This window comes from Anarrhichthys ocellatus, unplaced genomic scaffold (genome assembly GCF_004355925.1).
Source record: "Anarrhichthys ocellatus isolate YVR2014 unplaced genomic scaffold, GSC_Weel_1.0 scaffold20, whole genome shotgun sequence".
Lineage (NCBI taxonomy): Eukaryota > Metazoa > Chordata > Actinopteri > Perciformes > Anarhichadidae > Anarrhichthys > Anarrhichthys ocellatus.
In genome coordinates, this window is record NW_022280050.1 from 3,471,766 (window position 1) to 3,494,244 (window position 22,479).

The 22,479-nt window shown below is 41.4% G+C and overlaps 1 protein-coding gene across 5 annotated transcripts in view; it reads right to left on the reverse strand.

Annotated features, from left to right (window-relative positions):
• erbb4b (erb-b2 receptor tyrosine kinase 4b) overlaps positions 1-22,479 on the reverse strand; it is a 272,516-nt gene that overhangs the window by 137,995 nt on the left and 112,042 nt on the right. For all 5 annotated transcript variants that reach the window (XM_031858651.1, XM_031858650.1, XM_031858649.1 and 2 more), the window contains one exon: positions 1,285-1,436. In XM_031858651.1, coding sequence (XP_031714511.1) covers positions 1,285-1,436 — 152 coding nt within the window. The remainder of the gene's footprint in view (positions 1-1,284; positions 1,437-22,479) is intronic.

Consider the following 22,479-nt stretch of genomic DNA (forward strand, 5'->3'; position numbering starts at 1 on the left):
CCCCCCCCCCAGAAAGACTAGAATCAATTGGAGTTGGATGGCATTAGCTGAACAGAGTGCAGGCAGAATGGTCTAGGGTGGTGTTCTTGAGAAGCGGAAAGCCAACAAAGGTCAACAATAGCAGCTGAGTTCACCAAAAGAAACAAACAGCCAGTTTTTATTTCTCTCTCCTGCAGATTTCACAACAGTAACTCCTTCTGACCTCTCATGACCACACTAGTACTGCTCTGGCAGCCTGTTTGTATATGAATGCATGTGTCCATCAAACCAAAATGGAGGTAAGTAAGCATTCATGCAGGAAAAATCCACCTCAACTGTACTTCCTCAGCATCACAGAACAACTAGTCGCCTCAGCCTCCTCTCATTCATTTACTACATCACACTGCTGCCTACAGACTGCTGAAATGCAGATTACCATGTGTCACATGCACCTGTACCTCTCAAAATATCTCAAACTGTTCTGAAAGGCGGGAATTCATGTTGAGTGCAACAGCACTTTTCCTTCTCTGTCTGTGAATCACGTTTAATCAAAAAGGAGATTAGACAGATCAAGTTATTTGGGTTGTGATTATTCTCTGCCTCAGATCACAATGGTGTGAGCGTACAATCAGTTAGACACTCTGAGGAGGGAGGAAGTCTGATTACCCCCGATTAGAGCAAAAATTCCTCGCTTCTTATCATTGACAATGTAGACACTAATCTGAGCGCTGATTGGTTGAAAAGGATCCAAGCACAGGGCATTCTTTCGGCAACAAGGTCACATGAAAAGAGTGAGTAAAAAGTTCAAATTTTAAACTTTTTACTCTATGAACGATGCGAGAAGTGGATGTTTGGATGGTTAATCTTAAGTATTCTCGGTTTGTTGTAACCTAAGTTTCTCTGTGCCATGTATTTATAGCCAGGCTATACACTTTAGTGTATGTGAGTCTCTCTATTCATTGTCTCCATCTGGCTAGCTAAGTGCTGCCGCTCTGTGCTCATACAGAGGTTACCACTGATAATGCTGTCCCAAGTCATAAAGTAATCGCAGGAGTGTAGAACCCGCCCTCCGGTTCCCTCTCAGGTAAACTCTATTAGCTTCTATTAGCACTGTTTCAGTTGTTTGCACTGTTTGTGCTGTTAGCACTATTAGCTGCTAGCTAAGCTGTCTCCATGTTGAGAGCCGTGTGGAGGCAATACATATGCTCTGAATCATCCAATCACCAGCCTGACAAGTCAAGAATGTTGGGCATGTACAAGTTCAATTCACAACCAGTTTCCTGTATTCTTTTGTGTTGTCCTTACTCTGAGGAAGGTGAGGTCCCGACTGCGGTCGATGCTTGTGATCTCAAGGTTGCCCATTACAACTTCACAGTTCTCGTAGTATTTCCTCAAGGTGCGATACTGCTGCTCCAGGTCCGACAGGGTGCTCAGCTTGTTCTCTGTACCAGCACATACTAGGGAAATAAGGGCACAGAGGGATAAGTGTTACTACAGCAGAGTTCAATTTAGAAAACAAATACACACACACACACACACACACACACACACACACACACACACACACACACACACACACACACACACACACACACACACACACAGATAGACAGACAGGGTGCAACTCTATTTTTCTCAATTTTCACTGGGAAAAAAGCTTGAATGTTGTACAAACTGCAGTACTGGTAACCTTGATATGATTTTCCTATCATATCTAAATTAATGAACAGCAACTGAAGGGATTTTATATACAAAAAAGCTGGTTTGTGTTTTTATATGCCAGACTTGGTGCAATAATCATCAGAGACAATGTAGTGTAAACAGGAGCCCATGGACAGTGAGCTGTAGCACCTGTTCAACCGGCCTGGTCATGTAAAACCAGAAAGTCACTGGACCTCACTGCACCCTAACCACACCTCATATCACCCATTGGGGCACACAGAGTACATGGAAGCGCTTCAGCTGCTAGCTGTGCTGCTCATTTCACAAGTAATTAAACAGACCCATTTCCAAAACACCCATTTCCAAAACCCCCCCCCCCCCCCCCAGCCCCCCACCCAAACCTCATGACGACACAATCTGTCCAATCAGCGGTTGCTGCCCACTCTAGCATGAAGACGCACATACATATACGTATATGTGCATAGATTTAGATGGCGAAAAAAAAAAGCACATCAATCTAAAAAAACAGCTTTGTGTAAACACCAAAACAACAATCCCCCAACAACCCCCTGCAATCGACCGAGATTAGATTGAAGCCTACATTGAAAGTGTCCTTCTGGACTTAAAACACAAGCCACGTTGACAGCATTATGTGCCCCGACTCTATTAATCCAAGCTTATTTTGTAAAGCCGCTGAATTGCAGCCAACTTTAAGACGTAGACACTGACATTTGTTCTTTCGAAGCATAATAGTGTAGTTTAATTTGCATTGCCATGCGCGGTGTGGTTTCTTCTACCTGCACCCTCTGGATGACAGAGGAGCCATTGGTGTGAAGGAGGGGTGGCAGGTCCTTCCCTGAGTCTTGTCACACTGTCACCCATGAGCGGTTACCTCTCTCTCTCTGAACACCTTCACCCTGAAAGATCTTTACTGACGCTTTGCATTTTAATCCAATATCCCTTACATACCCTATAATATACATTAAACTTTCCCTTTTTATACCATATACCCCCTAAATTCAATAGGGGGTAAGCAATAAGCAATAAACTAAGCCAAACTCATTTACCCTTTATCTCCATACAGTCAGTCTGTGGCAAATTTTTCAATTCTAGTTCCTACTTACTCCCCATCAATACACCACAGACACGTATGGGGAAAAGAGGATTTAGCCTCAAGGCAATACAAGCTGTAATGACAAATGGAATTGTGTTCAAACACTTCCACATCTAAGCAGATATCAGATAAGTGGAACTATTCCATTGTGACCTGGACAATACCCGTACAATCTCGTGGTGATTAGCCAGGTTGCACATAGCATAACGTGCTACTAAGGAATGATATATGACAGTCCTGGGTGTTTTCAATAACAGTTAGCGTAGGCTTCAGGGGAGAAGGGCGGAGGGTGAGGTGGGGGTCATAAAGCGAGGATAGGTGTAATAAACTGTTATTGCACCCTTGGGGCAGGGTACCGAGATCAGAGGAATGGGGCATTGTGGCATGCGGCGTCTGGTGGAATTTATACCAATATGCTTCCTCAAGCGTGCATTCAGGAAGCCTGCTGACTTTGGAAACCTGTCTGGATGGGAAATCTAAAGGCTTTTGTTTTTCTCTCCATTAGTGTTGTCTAATGAAACACTATGAAATCCTATAGCTCTGCATGAGCCTGAGAAGGCGCTGACTGCCCAGTGAACCACAACAAAACCATCTGTGCAGCAGCATGTAGCGTATAGGAAGTGTGAACTGTTGCAGAGCTGTCGGTGATCATTCTGGTGATACGTCTGCATGTGTATGAGCATGGGCCGGCCGTAAATAATAGACCTCAGAATGTAGCTCCCCTCTCTCACTGCATGATCAAATCAGTTTGTCTTCATGCTCAATATGTAACACCTGAGCCTGTGCATTACAGTAAAGGTTGTAGAAAACACAGCCTCTGCTCTTTATGTTGGTGCAGCCTGCCTACCCAGGAGGAGATGCTATAAGAAACTGAGTTGTCGACTGTTTAACATACTGCCTATGATGCGGGAATAGACTGCGAGAACAGATGAATCTTCACATTGTTTAAAAACTTACGGCCGCTCAATAAAACAGAATCCATCTCATCGGTTTGATGGATTTCAGTCCCGGGCACACTTAAAGCAGAGAAAGCCAATGAGGTTCATTCTCTCTATTCCATATAGAACGTATATTTTTGCCAGTGTGAGTAAATTGATTTAATTTATTTGCAGGGAATTTCATCTCAGAAGTGAGGGATTAAGGCAATGAATCATAATAATTCAGGATTTTCCAATAAATGTAATTAATGAGAAGATTATAAGTTGATGGGTGGATATTCATATCTGGATCAATTTGTATGGTCTAGAAGGGAATTTAGTTTAGTTTTGTTCCGCAATGCTTTAAAATAGGCAGTGAGATTGTGAGTAAGCTTGTTTATCCCCTCATTACTTGTTTATCCCCTCATTACTAGAACAAACATATTGTAATATACACGTACCACGTGTTAGTGGGCACAGACAGACAGAAGCCAGCCTTATCTCCATTGAATATGACAAAGAAAATAAACTCTCTCTTTCTCTATTCTGCATCCATTTATCCTTCTCTCACAAGTCAGTCACAAACTTTCTGAGGGACAGATGGGTTGGTAGCTGGTTTTAAATGGCTTTCATGCAGCCGCCATGTGTCTCCAACAGACAACCACCAGACAAGACCAGAATGCATCTATCACGGTCTCTGACACAATCGCAGTGTCACTGACAGATATAGAGGGAATGCAAACAGTGAGCTCTCTACATAAAACACAAAACAGAAGAAAAAAAAACGTTTAAATGTTTGCGCAGACTGAAAAGCCCCTGAGCCTCATTTTCATCCATTTTTTTTTCTTATAAATATCCTCATCAGGATTAAGTTGGCACTCCACTGCTGTGGTTCCTGCTCCTTGCCAAAGTCATTTCATAGGTAGTGCACACAACAACTTCATCAATAGTGCCTTGTGTGATTATTGAATGCCTATAAAGCTGGTGAGTCTCAGAGGTTCATAGGCTCCTGCCAGGGAAGCCGGCAAAAGGTCATCCCAATAGCCAGTAACTGACTGAATTAAATAAAGTTGCAAATGTCACTTCCATAAGTAAACACTGTCAATAGCTGAGCTTGGCTAACGTGCCTTGAATAAACAGGGGGGACCTTGTAGAAGTTGCACTCAAACACTGCCTCTCACAGGACACAAATTACTACGTTTTCTGTCATCGAAAATAAAAAGTGTTACATTTGAGGTCAGAGCTGTCCTTTGTCCCGTAATGTCCCCCAGATGAGCTTTTCTGGCTAAGTATGAGTTGCAAGCCACTGCTTCTGATGGTAGTCATGGCCCAGATTATTGTCCATCTGCTGAGCGGCTTAATAAGCATCAGAAACAGTAACTAGATGAGTGTTCGTGATGACGGCACGGCCCAGTAGCGCTAACCTCTCACTGCCCTCTGAGCTCTGGTCACCTACCAACAACGCTGTCGCTGTCTCCATATGGTCGACCATAAATTAGCATTCATCCCATCGCTGGTGCACACAGGACCAAAACCGTGTGGGAGTTTTCAGTAGAGGAATGCTTGCAGCTGCCTGCGTGCACCCTTTTGCTAACAGATTGACTACAGTACATGTATCTGATATATTTCAAATTTGACTAACAATTGGTCCATGGGTATATGATCAGTACATCTACGGTATTGTTTAGTCTCACCGTCCTCATTAACCCTCATTCCTGCAGCAGGCTCTCGTCAGCAGGGCTCTACTCTATTAGAACTGTGAGTATAAAAGACCTAACAACACAGGGGAAATAAAAAGCAATATGAGATTTCTAAAAACAGAGTATAACGCATGTAAATATATGCATAAGCACTCTGCGGGAAGTGGGTAAACATGTATTTACCTTCCATAACATCCCTGTATTGAACTTCAGTCCATTTCGAACATCTTTTTTAGTTAGAAATATTACTTTTTTGTCAATCTAAATAGCTATTTACACTCTCATTCATTCTCTCTGATGTTTGGTGTGACCGAGAGCTCAGTGATACTATAGCTGTCGCTGAGAAAGCCCGGTGTTGCCGGAGGGAAAACAAGATGGAGGGAGTGGAGGTTTTAAATGGAAGCATGCAAACAGTAATCAGGCCGCTAATAAAACACAACTGTAACCTATATGTCTGTCTGTCTGTGTGTTATGTTTGTTGTCAGTGCTGATGTTGGTTACTGTTGCTATTAAAGAAATAAATGAACTGCCATGTAACAAAGTGTAGCTCGGTATGCATACTTCATATATTTGGATATGACAATTCAGAAAATATCTAATATTTTTGTGGACAAACTCAAGATGGAATTTCAAATTGTATGTCTTTATTTGAACACATCGTATGTTTAATTCAGTGGTCCAGGGAGTTCCCAAAATTTTTTCATTTGTTTCTGTATTTACTGTGGGGAAACCGGTCAGTCCAAAGCCTAGAAAGTTTGAATGGCTGCACCCTATCCATTTATTCTCACACCATCGTGCTCTCTGTAGCTCTGTAAGATTTAAACTTGTCTCCAGACAAGAGAAATATATCCAAGTCACAGGGGAGTGATTGGCTGACACCGACATACACCTCATTACCCCAAATGCTCTTGCTGCTTCTCCTTGACTGAATGCACTTCTGACAGTAGGTCTAGTGAAAAGCCTTTTGGACCCTACACTGGCCAGTACATGCATGGATGTGTGTGAGTATGCTGTGTCCACATGTGCAAGTAAGACCCTCAGTTTTGACTTACCCTCCAAACACAGAAGTGTATTGACCAGGCTAAATAAATTTAAAGAAAACAGTTTACTTTGCATGTTTTACTCTTTGTTTATGATTCTACTTAATTGATTTTAGATTAATTAGCCTTTCTGGTAAAAGCACTATAGCCTGTTTTTAATGCTCTTTGGCAGTCGTCAGCAATGTGAGTTTTAAAAAGTGTAAAAGTCTTAAAGTATTAAAGTACAAACCGTAGTGAAACTGCTGGCTAAAGATGCAGCAGAGCCTGTAACGTAAACACCGTGGACTTGAAATCATTATTTTTTTTATTATCAAATCATATAAATTGATTTAGCTAGATATGTGGTAATAGCAGGGATGACAGAAGGTGTTGTTCAACATGCATTGTGGAGCCTTAGATTCCTCCCATTGTGTGATTTTGAATTGATATCAATGATAGTAGGAGGAAGGAAGAAGAGAGGGTTGAACTGTTGAGTTATGTCGATGAGAAGATGAAGGGTGGAGTATCTCAATCATATGTCAAACATTATACCAATTGTGCTACTTAATTGAGATGCTGACAATATGACACTTATCATTTATGGTGCATTTTAAAACTAAATAGCACCAAAAGCACCTTCATCATTTTCTCCAGAGCCCTCATGATCAAGGAAGTGGGTGGACATATTCTTTGGATGGAGGAATCGTTGTCTCCTCCAGCAAAGTTTGAAGCAAGCAATGAAGGACCTTCCAGAGTGGCTCTGGATGGTGCTCTAAAGGTACGCCCAACACTTTTGGTGTGCATGATAGAGTCCATTTAACCTCCTCGATGATGGAGCTGATCATGCCTCTCAGTAAGCAGCTTCATGACAAGTTTAGCTTGTTGCCCAGTGAGCAATTGTTGACCCTCTTGTCAGGCACCTGTATTCCCTCCTCCTGAAATTTTACTGCCAAGTATTTTTATTAAACATCATGCCAGGAAGTTTGGCATGCCAGCTTCTCTCACTACGACTTGCTGAGAGAGCTCTTACAGCTCAGCCAACTACAACGAGAACCTCACAGCTGACTTTGGTGGTGTTGCTCGCAGTGTTAACACCGTAGGATGAATGGTAGACCAGGGTTACTAGGACATTATGCTTTGGATCATCTTTACTAAAACATGGTTGGACTTAATTCTCCTTAGAGACTAGAAAGTATCTTTTTTTTAGTTTTGAAACATTAATCAAGTATGCTCAATTATGGTTTTGCCAGCATGTTTCTCAACGCCTATATTAATCAATACAGTACCACAGGAAATCTAAATACAGTCAGCTTTTCAGTCTGGCTTTTTGGTTGGTTTATTACAACTTCAGGAGATCACAATGAAGACAACAGAGGATCTGGAAAGTCACACAGCCTGTGTCAAAAATCCCAACAGAAGAGTGATTTGCACTCCACATGTTAATAAACCAGTTTTAGACTGAAATGTTTGTGTGTGCAAGCACTGTACAGTGAATGCATGTGTGTGTGTGTGTGTGTGTGTGTCTGTGCACGTATCTGCACATGTGCATTCGAGGCTATGCATATGAATACTGTATTAGATGGCAGACTGACTTTCCTTGAGCTTCAGGCATAGCCTCTCCGATCACAGACAGTTTTTAAGTTTTCCCAGGGAGGCTTTGCCTTTGCTCTTGCAGTCTCAGAAGCTCCTTGGTAACACAAGGTGGAATTAAATGTATGCTCTTTATATGCTAATAGTAGAAACAGTAAACCCCTGAGGTGGTTCATATTCCAGTAGTCTGCAAAAGAGAGACTGTAGATAGGCTGAGCAATGGGGTCAAACGATCAGCTCACATCCTAAATTGGTGTGCAAGTGTGCACACTTGTGCATGTGTGTGAAAGAGAGAGAATACTTGGTCTATGTGTGGTGGCTGTGAGCTATTCTTTTTCCAGCAACCTGCTGACAAACTTGACTGGACCTTAGGGGGCAATCATGCACACATACACAATGCAGCTATTTAGAGATCAAATTTGTTTTAGTTTTTTTTTTACGATTTAGACTCACGGGCGTCCACATAAATCATGGGAAAGCAGAACTAAACGATACCTCTGGGTGCCTTACATCGACAGAAGGCTAAGAAATATAAAAGGAAAGAAAATTACCTTTAACTTAACACACACTTACAAACATTGTCAAACTACACACACAAACATACTCACAGACAAACATACTCACTTTAGAATTAAAGCATCGGCCCTGTGTTCAAACTCTTGTAACAATCTGCCTATCTATACTTATCTCACAAGCAAAAGCCTGTGCCGATGGCTTTAAGGGATAATTATTTTTGACTTTTAGAAGAGCAACTTCTTCCTATTTATTTTCCTTTATAAAGCAATATTTTTGCCAAATCGTATGAGTGGCACAGAATGTAAAATGCAGGGTTCAATCCAAAAGCCAGTGTTCTCACAAATGGTTTAATTTTATTACAGAAACTACAGTAAAGACTCGTTGATGTTAAAATATTACATGCACAACTTTTAACATCTGACTTTGTCTCCTCTCATCTCCTTTCAGTTTTGACCCCTATTTTTCCATCTCCTTCAATTTCGATCTTTTTTTATTTAAGGATTTAGTGCACAACTTCATTTATATTCTCAACTAGTCACACTGTATTATTAATCCCTATCAGTTTAGTGGGTAGGATATAGACCGGGGGTCAGTGGCGGGCCATGCATTTTATACCTGGGCCTTCTGTGCTATTCTACTGAGGGATGGTTATTTGTTTCTATTGGTGTAATAATACAGGTATTCGTATTAAACCATTTGGTACGAGGCTTACGAACCAAACAATACGTTTGAATAATACTAGTGTATTTGGAAAATGCAGAAGCTTAAATTGTGGGAAATATGTTTTCGGTGGACTGCGCTCACAACAGACAACGGGATGTGTGACCTTTTGAACCCGGAACAATAACAAAAAACAGCTGAGGCCCGACGTGTGTTTAGGGAGGCTAAGCTAACTAGCTTAGCGGGGAAACAACAGCAGTTAGCTGTTCCCTACTGATTCAAACAGAGAATCAAATGTCCGAAATAACGCAAACGCCGGCCGGCGAACGCAAACGGTATTCTATCTAAACCGACTACATTTTGTTGAAACACAAGCTGCTGTATCCAGGAAAAGTCTTAACTTCATGCACTTTCTCTACAACTCCTTACTTCACATTCATACACAGTCACATTCACAGCAGGAGCAGTATCTGCTACTGTTTTGCCACTGAACAGCTCCACGGGGGCAGCTGTGTGTTAAGCACACTGCTATAAGGCTCCTCAAGGGTAGTTGTTGGGCAGTGCAACTCCCATACTTTTCTCACAATACATTTTTTTCCAACAAGTCTGGAGATAGGAATCACTGACCTTCCATCTGCAATGCAGCTTCTCTCGCCTCTGGCCTTCCACCACTTCCTCCTTTCCATCTCTCTCTCTCTCTCTCTCTCTCTCTCTCTCTCTCTCTCTCTCTCTCTCTCTCTCTCTCTCTCTCTCTCTCTCTCTCTCGCTCTCTCTCTCTCTCTCTCTCTCTCTCTCTCTCTCTTCCGTAATTCAGGCCCAGGTGTTGGAATCCATTCTAGCCCCCATTCTAGGAGTGAGTGAAATCCGTTCTGATAGTTTTTCTTTTTTACAAAGCATCTGGGACAACACTATCAGTTAAGCCAGCAGGCCAGTCAAAGTGTTGCTTCATATCCTTCATGCCTCCAGTGCATCCCGGTTTCCAGCCCCCATGTGTGGTCCTACCCATGAATCTTAATATTGTACCCAAACAGTTGCCATCAATTATCCTGGCTGCTACTGCTAACTCTTCCCCTGCCTCCCATTTTTCCCCATTAAAAATAGCCTTTTTTCCTCCTCGCTGCGACGGAATTGCCTCGCACGCTTACCCAGGAAATGACTTTTTAGCAGTCTTGCGGACCTGGGGCTTTCCACAGGTGGAATGGATGCATGTGTGTGTATGTTTCTGTGTTTATTGTACATGTGCCTGGGAGCATATGTGTTTCTCTGTGTGAGTCAATTTCCTTGCAACATAAAATGTTTACAGAAAGCTTACCAGGCAGGAGAGAGCTCATCGGGCCGTGTAACATCAAGACAGAAAATGAAATGAAATCGAAATCATACGGATAAATATTACGGAAAATTCAAAGACTCATTCAATGGCGACAGGATTTAACCAGAACTAGAATTTGTCGAAGCAATCATTTGGTAACATTCCAAATCAGTTCATTGGATGATTTTGAAGTTATTTAAAGATGTTAGGCAAGGCAAATAAACCCTGGCATTAATCACACGTTTAAGAAATACAACATGTTTGAGGACGACGAGATATAGTTTTTTCCTTCTGCTTGTGATGTTTGCGCCTTGGCAACATCACAATGGTCACTTATTGGGGAGAGGGACTTCAACATCACTTGTCTGCTATACTGATAACTGCGTAGGTCTACTTAAACATCACTACCTCAGCACCTTGCATACAAATATATAGATTCCCCATATGTATAAAGGCTTCATTTTCTCCACCCAACAGAACAAAATCTCCAGATGAAGCTCTTCATCAGTTTAAATCTTCTATTGAAATGATCTGAACTTTCTGTTAAGTTTTTAAATTTGAGTGTTTTCTGTCACGTTTGTCATACTCCAGTCAATGTCAAAACATTTCAGAAGGAGCCCTCCTACAATTAGAGGATGAACAAAGAGTTCCCCTCATAAAGAAGAGGAAGAAAAGAAAATCTGGCAACTCTGCGCACCAAAAATGTATTATACTTATTTTGCAGCTAGAATACATGTCTCATTCAACAAGCAGACATCTCCGGGTATCTGTCTTTTCTCAGCCTGTCAGATGTGACACTGTTTGTCATTCAGGGAACTGCATGTCACATGCAACAGACATGTCTAAAGCTGTCAACGCGGTGAGATAATTTATTCCATTAAGACGCCGGGACACACTGACGAGCAGACAGGCTGGATGTTTACGTGTGAGGCATCAAGATAAAAAGAAGACTGCTGGAGGCATTTCATTGTCTGGGTGCATTACTGTTGCTCATTGGTTCTAGGTACCTCTGTGGTCAACACACACTATCAAGAGATTTACAAAGAGGTTTTATAAGAGGATTCAAATTTTTTTTCTTTTTTTTTTATATATACCGAGACCAGTGTCTTAACGCCAAACTACCTCACATTTCAAAGTACAGGTTCTGCAAGGTTCTGTTTGAACTTCTGTGTGCAATGCATTTCAGTAAATCCAGCTACCTTGAGGCATCGCTTGGGGCTGAAGCCTATGAGAACACAGACATCCAACTTGTTTAAGGCAGCCTAACCTCCAGCACAGAATTTTAAAGAGTAGGCTTTCTAGGTTGGGGTTATATTTGAATGTCCATACTTTTTATATATATTTTTGAATGTAACGTAATATAGAAATAAAACAAAATCATCTTAATAACTGACATTTTTGTATTTTCAAAAGATTGTAATTGTGGTTGCAGTTATGCTACCGTAATGATACAATACAAAGATTTACTTTCCCCTTGAGTTACAAAGTTTAAAAAGTGAGAGATAAGATGACACGCACAGTTGTTATTAATTTAGGCTATGTATTGTAATACCTAATGCAACTTAGTTAGATTCACTGAAAAACAAATGTGTGATTAATTGTACATCTAATAGTTTGAATGTTGTTTTCTGCACTTTTTGAAATACTTTTTTTCCCGCCACAGTGACAGACAATGGCATGCGACACAGATCTCTGGCCAGACTTTAGCTGAAAAGAGTGTAGTATGTGTCTTAGACTGCTTATGCATTTTACATAAACCGGTTATCGTGCTTTTTTTTACTGGACCAAACAGACAGAGGAGCCGATTGCGATTCTGCTTTCCTTGTCACCTGGCATTACTTTTTAATTTGCAGCGGGACCACCCTTTTCATCAGGCCACAGATCGATTATAATTTGTTTTAAGGCTTAGCGGATGAATGTAAATAGCCAGGCGCTGACGCTTAAAAAGATATAAGCTAACACACCAGCAGTCCAAGCACTCAGCTGGGATGCAGATAGTGAATTCAGTGTTGCTTGTAATCTATGTTCTTATTAGAGGACAGAGCAAATACATCTTGTTGTGCAATATCAGCCTCAGCAATACATTACCAAGTGACAGAGAGCTGCAGTGGTCAGGCAAAATGGAGAGTGCAGTCGTTTGGCGTGTGTGATCACATGTATGTTGTATTATCCAGTATGTGTTTTTAAGTGTGTGTGCAGGAAAGGACGGTGAGAGAGAAAACAGACAGAGGGAAAAGATGGCTTACATTGAAAGATAAAGTTAGAAAGACATGTTGTCACCACCAATTTATATGCTATCTTAATTTTTAATCCCATACTAACACCCACTATTAAATATTACATATAAGACACAGGAGTAGGAACGTTTTTCTTTGGAGACAGTGACTGGACTTTTGGCGTACCTCGCACAAGTAAGAAATCCATAACTTTCATCACCCTCTATCAGAGGTCCAAAAACACATCAAGGGGTGACCGGCACATAACATACCATAAAGCTGTAATTATTTGCTTTAATCACTAAACTCGACTGACCTATATTTGGTGAAGACTACATGGGACTGCATGGCCTTTAAGTCCTTATGCACAAAACACAGCACCTCTCTTTATCCTCTCAAAAGTGACGAGACTATTTGGCACACCAAAAAGGAAAAGGGTAAAAAAGACAGTATTTATTTTGTAGCCAGCAAGGACAACACAGTGCAGTTTATGTCAGTTAAAATGTATTTGATGAACAAAGTTTGATTCAGTTGATCGGTGGAGTCTTATGGTTTAAAGGAATATTAACAATTAACAATGACTTTATGACTGCTTCAATTACCATCATCATTACCATGATGCTCATGGTTTCCGTACAATTGAATTGAGAATCATAGCGAATCCGTCTAGCATGTCCATTAGGGGTGTAAAGATGAACCGATTCAACTCGTAGAATTGGTACAATACTCTGAATTTTGAGGGGAATTTGTCAAAAATGTATACGTCCGTGATAAATCCAATATAGTTAGAATGTCTTACGTGTTATCTGTGTGTATGTGGTGGAGAGAGAGAGAGAGAGAGAGAGAGAGAGAGAGAGAGAGAGAGAGAGAGACAGAGGCAGCACGAGAGTTTTGACTACATTGACAAGTCACCCAGCATCTGAGACCTGCACTTATTCGTCCAAACGTGTAGCCACAAACGGAGAGTTAAAGGGACTATGCGTCTAACTTGGCTTTCAATTAAAGTTTTACTGTAGAAAACAAAGTCACATGTTCACACAGCAAGTGAATGGTGAATAAGATGAGAGGTCCAACTGAGGGAAGTGAGTTTGAATTATTCGCTAGTATTCACTGTTTCTTTCGTGTATTTAAATGTGTCCTTTTGTCGTTGCCATTATTTATAATGCAGTGGTTAAAATAAGCAGTACCCAGTTCTGAAATGTCAAAACAACATCACTCGTAAGACGCTGCCTTTTTTAAATTCCCTGATTCATTTCTGATTCACACTTGTTTGTGTGTTTGTGTTCAGTTTCCTATTGTTACTCCTTGCTTTGTAATATCCTGTTAATATCATTATGCATACTGTTATCTTGGAAGCACATTGCAACAAACATTTAAAAAAAAAATGTGACTTCAAAACTGATAAGATCACACATGCTTTAATCAAGCCCACCTTATTCCCAGGTGTTTTTGTCTTTTTGTCAGAATTAAAGAATCACTGTAAAAGAGCAGATGAGTCCATCTATCTAGTTTTAATCATGGGTTTTTATGCCTGGTCTACTTTGTGGCACATTTGAATTAACTATCATATAGGAACAGGCCACCATGTAAAGAGAGGACACAGCAGAGTGGAGGGGTGGAAATGATGAACAGGGTCCCTCTGCATAAACTCCATGTCCAGTGAACTCGAACAGACGGCCCACTTCTACTCCTTCCCTACATTTCTTAATTGTTTGTACAGCAAGCGGGTAGATGCATTTTTGTTATAATGTGTACATCTGGGCAGCTCCTCAGCTATTCATTAATTGTGCTCTGGTGGGCCGTTCTGTAATTGTTTCTAACACCACACTGGAAGTGGCTGACCAAAGGAGCTTAGTATTAATTTTCCCTGGCCACAGCCAAGGGATTAGATGTGCTTTCCCCTGGCAAGGCTGTTTGGCAGCCACACTTATCTGCAGCGACTTACAAGGCTTATTGAACATTAGCATGCAATTATCTTTGATGGTCTAACTTTCCTGCTGGCTGACAAGACCCAATGATTCCCTGTTAGGGCATTTTCTGAAGACATGTCATGAATATCAAGGTGCAAGGAAAGCAGAGAAAATAAAAATGTCATCAATGTTGAAATGGACTCTCAATAAAGCTGGTGGCGCACTAGAACACGTTTAAAATCCTGATTGATTTTGAAATGCTTTGCGTCGTTCATCATACACACACACAGCGATGGATCTCACAGATTGTTTTGCCTCTCGGTTGTCGATATGTTCTGACTCTATGACTGCTGTGTGCAAGGCAGATATATATTGCCAGTAGAGCCATTAGCCGGAACAGTTTGTGCCACACAGATCTTAATCACCATTTCACTTAAAAAAAAAACACACGGCCTTCACGTAGAAAATCCATACTGTTTTAATGATTAACAATCAATATGTAGGTGTTTCCAATAGATCAAGGAGGGTAGCATGATACATTTTGATTTTGTCTTATTTACAACAGGGACATCATTGTATTTTCCTGAATTCATGCTCTTTCCATTTTATGCTTTGTTGTGAAGCAATTTGTGAGCATTTTGTTTTGATAGAAGCGCGATAAACTAAACCAATCATTTCAGATTGTTGATGATGATGATAATCAATGCGATATTACTGCCAATGATGCTTTACAGTCTAGACGTGCAATAAATAGTCACAGCTGCATGCAGAGGTCATAAATAAGGACAGCTGCTCTGGCCTCGTTGGAGAACTTGCAAAATGTGACACAATCTGTGACTTTGCGCTACTTTGTCGTTTTCATTGACATGTCTGAAGGTGTTGATGTGCAAAATGCTTTCCAGTGTGAACATAATATACAGTACGCCACCATGAAGCAAGGTAGCAATGGACATTACTGAATCAGTTCACAGTTCCGGTTTCTGCATCCCCTGCACTCATCCCACGCTGGTGTCAGAAGCTGCTAATAGTTTTATCTGAAGTGCAGTCAGTTTTTCTACTCCTTGATTACCTCAGAGCCCCCACATGCCTCCAATTAGAGACCACTCTACTTCCCATTGGATCACTTAATTCCCTTGCACCTCTCGTTCTCTTTGTTCCCCATCATTTGTCTATCACCCATTTCCTTTGATTGCCTTTTGCTCACTGCCCATGTTAAATAACCTCTCGGAGTGAGTAAGCGAGAGAGGAGATCAATTCTCTCCCTCATCAGCAGTCGATATGTTGTCGATGAGAAGAAGAGCAGAGGAGGCAACTCTATTAATGATGGAGGAGATGTCATGTCTGATTTTCTCTTTATATCTTGCTCACCTGGGGCCATGTGATAACATTGGTAGTAATTCAAGCTAGCCAGTGCTGGCTAATTCAATAATGGCAGAGCTGTGGCTAGAATCAAAGGCAATTACATTTGTACGCCGCTTCTCAAGCTGCAGATGTAGCAGGTAATGTTACAATTTCTAAGTGACTGATTAGAAAAACTGTGTGGGTGTGTGTTTACAACTGCAGCAGCAGGTGTTTTGGCCAAGGCAATGACTTGTCTCTTGACTGTATGCCAGCTCATTGCCTCCTCTCCTCAATTGCACACACACACACACACACACACACACACACACACACACACACACACACAGGTTACCAGCTAGACTAGTGTATGACCAATGACCCCCTCACTGTAAATGGATTGCATAATCAACTGCAGTCTGACTGTCAGCACAGAAAGCGAAGGAAAATACGGAAAAAATCCTTCATTAACTCAGAGGCATTTCAATAATAGTCACGTACACACACGCACACACACACATGTTAATTGTTATTTTTTGCTCCTATTTTCTTCCCGTTTTATTTACATTACACTGACATGATCATTGGTCCTGCTAATTTAAAAGGGACAATCCCTTTATAATGTTGGTTATTTATGAATTGATACAATATTTCTAAGTCAGCCTGTGTCAAAGTGTTGCCTAAATGCTAAAAGTGTGACTGTACAATGAAGAGAAGAAATTTGGGAGGACAACAATAGGAAGACAACAATTAGTCTTTCTATTGTTGTTTGGGAGAACAACAATAGAAAGACTAAGAGGGACACAAACTGAACCGCAAGTAATCAAGATTTTAGTAACAAAGACCTCAAGAGGAGACTAAGTAGGACTCTTAAAACCATTGGTTCCTGCAGCAGTATCCCTGGTCCCATCCCTTCATCCTCCAGTGGAGGCCAGTCAGCACTACAGGATCCCTCTTAAGTCCTGGTTTATAAGAGGACAATGCTGTGGTGTTTTTTCACAGGACACAGATGTCAAAGTGGCTAAGATCATTAAATTTTAGTGGCTAAAATGTAATGCTCTTCTTCAAATCAAACTAATAGGTAAATAGAATAAAGTCAAAAGTTTCTACTATTTTAATTTGCTCTGTTGCGAGACATGATGCCAATGCATTATGGGATTCAATCTAGATAATGTCAAACTAATCGTATTTCTTAATTCATAACAGCAATATGCAACCATAGATTCATTTCTTATCTTTATTTCTTATGCCCTATATTAGACCAAGCTGTCGTCTTGAATTGATAATAAGTAAAGCAAAGGCTCTGCTGATGTCAACTGAAGCACTATCACAAAAACCTAAATACCTGTCAAAGAAGCACTTGTTCTGCAGAGGGTGTCTTTGTGAAAACTTTGTCACAAATGTAGCCATCAGATGCACAGAATGAACAAGAATGAGCAGAACTGGCCTGGCAGACTGTGTAAAACAAACACAGACACGCACTGATGCAAGACGAAGAGCTTGTTGAGCAATAACTGCACTACAGCACGTACAAGTTATGCTTCCTGACACATAATTTGATTTTAATGAACAACAAGTCACAAAGAATGAAGCTCAAAAAGCCTGTTTCCATCGGCGTCCATCTGCAGAGCTAGGGTAATGAAGTGCCTGGCACATAGCACCTGGACAGGGAGAGTGTGTGCATTTAGTCTGATACAAACACACAGCCTTCTCTCCAAACTGTATGAACGCATACAAAGAATACGCCAATGTGCATCAGCACAGCACATCATCTGTCCTGTGTGTGAGGTGAAGTGCTGCATGAAGCTTTGGATCCAAAGGTATATTCCTCCGATGACCATTATTCTCTCAATTTGTGATTGTGCCATCAGTGTAGGTAATAGATTGTAGAAGATTCTTTCTTTGGCAAATGGTGACAAGAATATGGACAGATTTTTTAGCAATTCAATTTATTTTGTATAGCCCAAAATCACAAATCACAAATTTGCCTCAGAGGGCTTTACAATCTGTACACATATGACATCATCTGTCCCGGGACCCTCACATCGGTACAGGAAACCCCCCCCCCCCAAAAAAAAATAACCTTTAACGGGGAGATAAAATGGATGAAACCTTAGGGAGAGCAACAGAGGAGGGATCCCTCTCCCAGGATGGACAGAAGTGCAATAGATGTCTCCCAGGATGGACACAGAGATGTCATGTGTACATAATGAACAACATAACAGAGTTCCAACACATTAAATGCATATGACAGAAACTATTCATAAAGATATTGTCATATCAAAAAATTGATTTGACTGCATATAAGCAACTGCACCGATAACTGAGGAGGAAGGTGCAGGTGCCCATCCCTGTGTGTGTAACAAGCAGAGTCTACGCCCATTGTGAACCTACTAGCTTAATAATGAGCCCTTTAATTAGAAGGAAAACACTGCATTGTTGACTTTAGACCAGGTTTTTGTTGGTCAATGGCGCAAGCTTCTGCCTCAACATGGCAACGTGTCAACAATGTGCCTGACCACACCTCCAATTTAAGACCAAAATGACAACTGCGTCTGTCTGAAACTAGCAACGACTGTTGTGCTGCGCTTTGCACTGCTCTCCACCGTGTGTCAGATAAGGCCCCGAGTATTGTTCCATTCACACTACCCACGGATACACTTGCCAATTTTAAGTAACACGAAGTGACAACAAACTAATATACTGTGTCTTGTTATTCTTCCATAATACTTGATATAAACCCAAACTGATAAACCACAGCTCATTTCAATTATTGCTCAGACTTTGGTTTTTTACTTGACGGAAAAGGGGACCAGGTGGGCAGAATCCTTCTAAGGTTGAATTGACTGATTAAATGAGATTGATGAAGAAAAAAGGGGGAGAGAAGAAACAAGAGGGGGAAGTGAAGCCAAACTGCTCAGATGAATCCGCCAAGTCAGCCCAGCCAAGCTGTCAGAGGCTGGGTAGTGCTTTGCATGTAGTGTAACAGATCCCACTCTATTATTCTTGCAAAACATTCTGTGTGTGTGTGTGTGTGTGCTGGTGTGGGATTATCAGCTCTGACTGTCAGCTAAGACTGTCAGCCCTTACTCTTTACATGTCTGCGTCAATCATACATATTCACAAATGCAAAAAAACACGCACACACACACACACCATCCACCTGTCACACAGTTTCTGACTCTCTCTATCTTGCTCTCTCTCAAACACACATAGGCACATTTGTCTGTTTTACGTCTGCCTCGCTCACACGCTCGACACCCACACACATATTATGTACACAAAACTAAACAAGATGCTCAAGTACTGTATGCGTTCACCAGAAGTGACAGCTTTTCTGAACACAGAGCAAGTTGAATCCTTTCTGTTCTAGACAGCAGCTTGCAGATTTATGATGGATTATATCACTCACACAGATCATCCAGCAAGATACAGCTAAGAAATCTGTTTTATTAAAGTGCTGTGGCATGCCACACTGGCTCAGATTATGCCTCTGTGACCATTTAGCCCACTTCACTAAACATTTTAATTGGTTAGAACTGCACATTCTAATGATCTATAAAGTATTGGATTTGCTCAATGAAATATAGCCAGAGACGGAGAGTTTTAATTCAAAACAGAGGAAAAATAACCAGGATGCTTCAGTGCAACAAGGGCACATCTTTGACAGGAAAGGACTGATGTTTCACACAAAAGTGCACATTCAGAGAGTGAAAACAAGCCCTTATATTAGAATCTCACGTACACCTCAACTTCACACATAAAGATGAGTTCAAACATGTAGCAGAGAGAGATGCTCACACACCACCGCAATAGCAGGAGTGGAAAAAAGCCCAGCAGACTGTGACATTGTGTCTCAATAAAGCTGCTGTGGATGGAGCACCATGCAGGAGCAGTCAGTGGAGTCGGAAGACTTTAAATGCCATGCTTTGTCCAAACCTCAAAATGCCCAGTATGCTTAATTGATACTTTTCTTTCAAAATGTATAGAAGACTAAAAATAAATTCCAAGAATTAAAACTTTCAAAAAAAGTCAGGGAAAACAAATGCTTGAACAAATAACTCAATAGAAAATAAAGGTGAAAAATAAAACAGATGTTGCCGAGGACAAAAGGACGTTCTTCCACAGATGCAGGATTTTCAGACGCAGGAGATTGTACTGTACATTATGCATGCATGAAGCGGAGAGTCGAAAGCCTGCTGAACAGAAGTGGTGGTGTGTAACTGTGGGTGTGGTGTTTGATTATGTGGCCGTTCAGAGCAAAGCTGTCATGTTGCTTTCCCATTTAGATCGCATCTCCTCAGGGGGAAAAACTTGCTCGTGCGTCTGCCGCATTCAGTCACGGCATGGCAACCTCGATCTCATCAAAGAGATGGGCAAAGAGAAAGGAGAGAGCGAAATGGGTGTTTGCAGCAAGCGTATGACTGCATATGTGGTGTGTTCATGCTCTTTTTTTCCCTGTCCTTGTGTGTGCTGATGCATACTTTTCCGTGTGTTCTCTTACAATATGCCTGTGAGTGCATGGACAGTGAAAATTTAATGAAACCAACTGGTAGTGGCATGATTGCAATACATCATGTTCCTATCCTTTCGGCACTGCTTTGATGACGGCAGCTCCTTCATTTCTGCGTGAGTGTTCTAAAGTTCAGGTACACGCCACACAAAGTATTGACCTTTCTGCCCGAATGCCGTCAGAATTGATAATCAAGGAATTAAGTGAATTAGAGGCTGGCAAGGGCATTTAGAGAGGGTGAGAGATGGATATGTGAGAGGGACTGTAATGAAGTCAATGGCGCGAGAGTAATGCCCCATCACCCGGCACCGACAGCACCCCTGCCACACACACCTCCCCACTCCTCCCATCCTGCTGCAATACCTCTGGGCATCAGAGCAGATGATATTAAAAAACTGTGGCACATCCTTTTCAAGGACGATTAGACATTTCTCCCCTTTGGTCTCCTTATTTACAGATTGCCACAGAACTCCGCAGAGACGGCTCAGGAGCAATATTTTACGAGGTAACATCCATATCAAAAACTTGTATACTTGGTGATGTCTGGCATTTCCTTCTTCCTTCTTTCGCCACAAAGAAAAAAGGCTTCCCTGCCTTCACAAGCTAGCTTTGAGCCAACATTAAAGCCTGTAAGATGGCAACTGCCTCTGACGATCATAGGATGACACCTTACCATCAATGCACATTTACTGTAAAGCTTTAGCTGCAAAGCCCAATCATTCCTTTTACTTACTCTCAGAAGTTTCAGAAAAGTATGTATTGTTGATGAACAGCACATTCTCCATCTCAACCAGTCAAAAATCTCTTTGCTCTTCAAACAGCCTGTAACTTGTCACTGCTTCTCAAAACGGTGCCCAACTGTCTTAAAACAAATGCCAAAGAATAGAATGTTAATGTCCCTTGGTTAAAAATTAATAATTTAAAAGTACATCTCATTTTTTTATATCTCACTCCAAGTGAAGCGAGCCCACTCTCAAACCATGAGGAGTGTGAGATGGAGAGGAGAGTGTCACTTCTTGGTTCCACAAAGCATCCATAGTGTTTCAATCACTTGTTTTTTCTTTGGATAACAAATTGTTAACTCAATGAACACAATCCTAAGAATGCGGAGCCCTGATGCGGGTCAGGAACTGTTGTCTTTCTGCTCTCACATTTGTTTGTCTTCTGTTTTAAGCTCCATTACACACTCTGCAGGACCTGTTCTGCAAGCGGAAAACTCAGGATGGGGATACAGCAACAACCAGAATGCCCTGCAGCATCCGGCGCTTACAGTTGACTTTTCAACAGAAGCAGTCATATGCTGACACCCAGAATGGGCAGATAGTGTGAGCAATAAAAAGAGACCTGACTCCCACCCACTGGCATTGTCAGTCTGTGTAGTCCAGTACATGATGCGTTGTTTTTTTTGTTGTTGCAAGTTTTAAAACCGTTTGTGCCAAATCATGGTACAAAGTCTCGGGGGTCTTGTTAGCACTGTCAGTGTTACTGAGAAAGAGAAAGAAACGCAGTAAACCTCTTTTCCCCCTTTCTGTCTGTGCGCAACAGAACGAAAACACTATCTGTACCTCACCGTGACATTTTCCTGCCTGTACCGGATTTGAGAAAGTGACTGGCCACCTCAGGCTTACTTTGCACCACTGTTCATCTGACTCATGCCATATAGGAAAAGGGCACTTGTGGGCACAAGTCAACAAAACTGAACAGACTTCCAGAGAGCAAGGAGTGAATGCTTCATTGAATTACTTCTATCTGCTACATGGGTTGGCATGTCGACTGGCCTGCCTGCTGAGAATGTTCACAGTAAAAGTTCCATTTGCAACCTTGAAGGAATACTCCAGACAAATATGTTTTGATTATCAAACACCCGTCCGACTACCATCCCCTAGAAGGAGAGCTCTAAAGCTCAGTGAAACCAAGCACGCAGGAGTTGATGGATACTCAAAACACAGATTTTAGGTGAGTACTACCCTCAGAAGCACACAACATGTCACAGTAAACTGAAAGTCATGTGGTTAAACTGACCTGGGTCGGAGTTA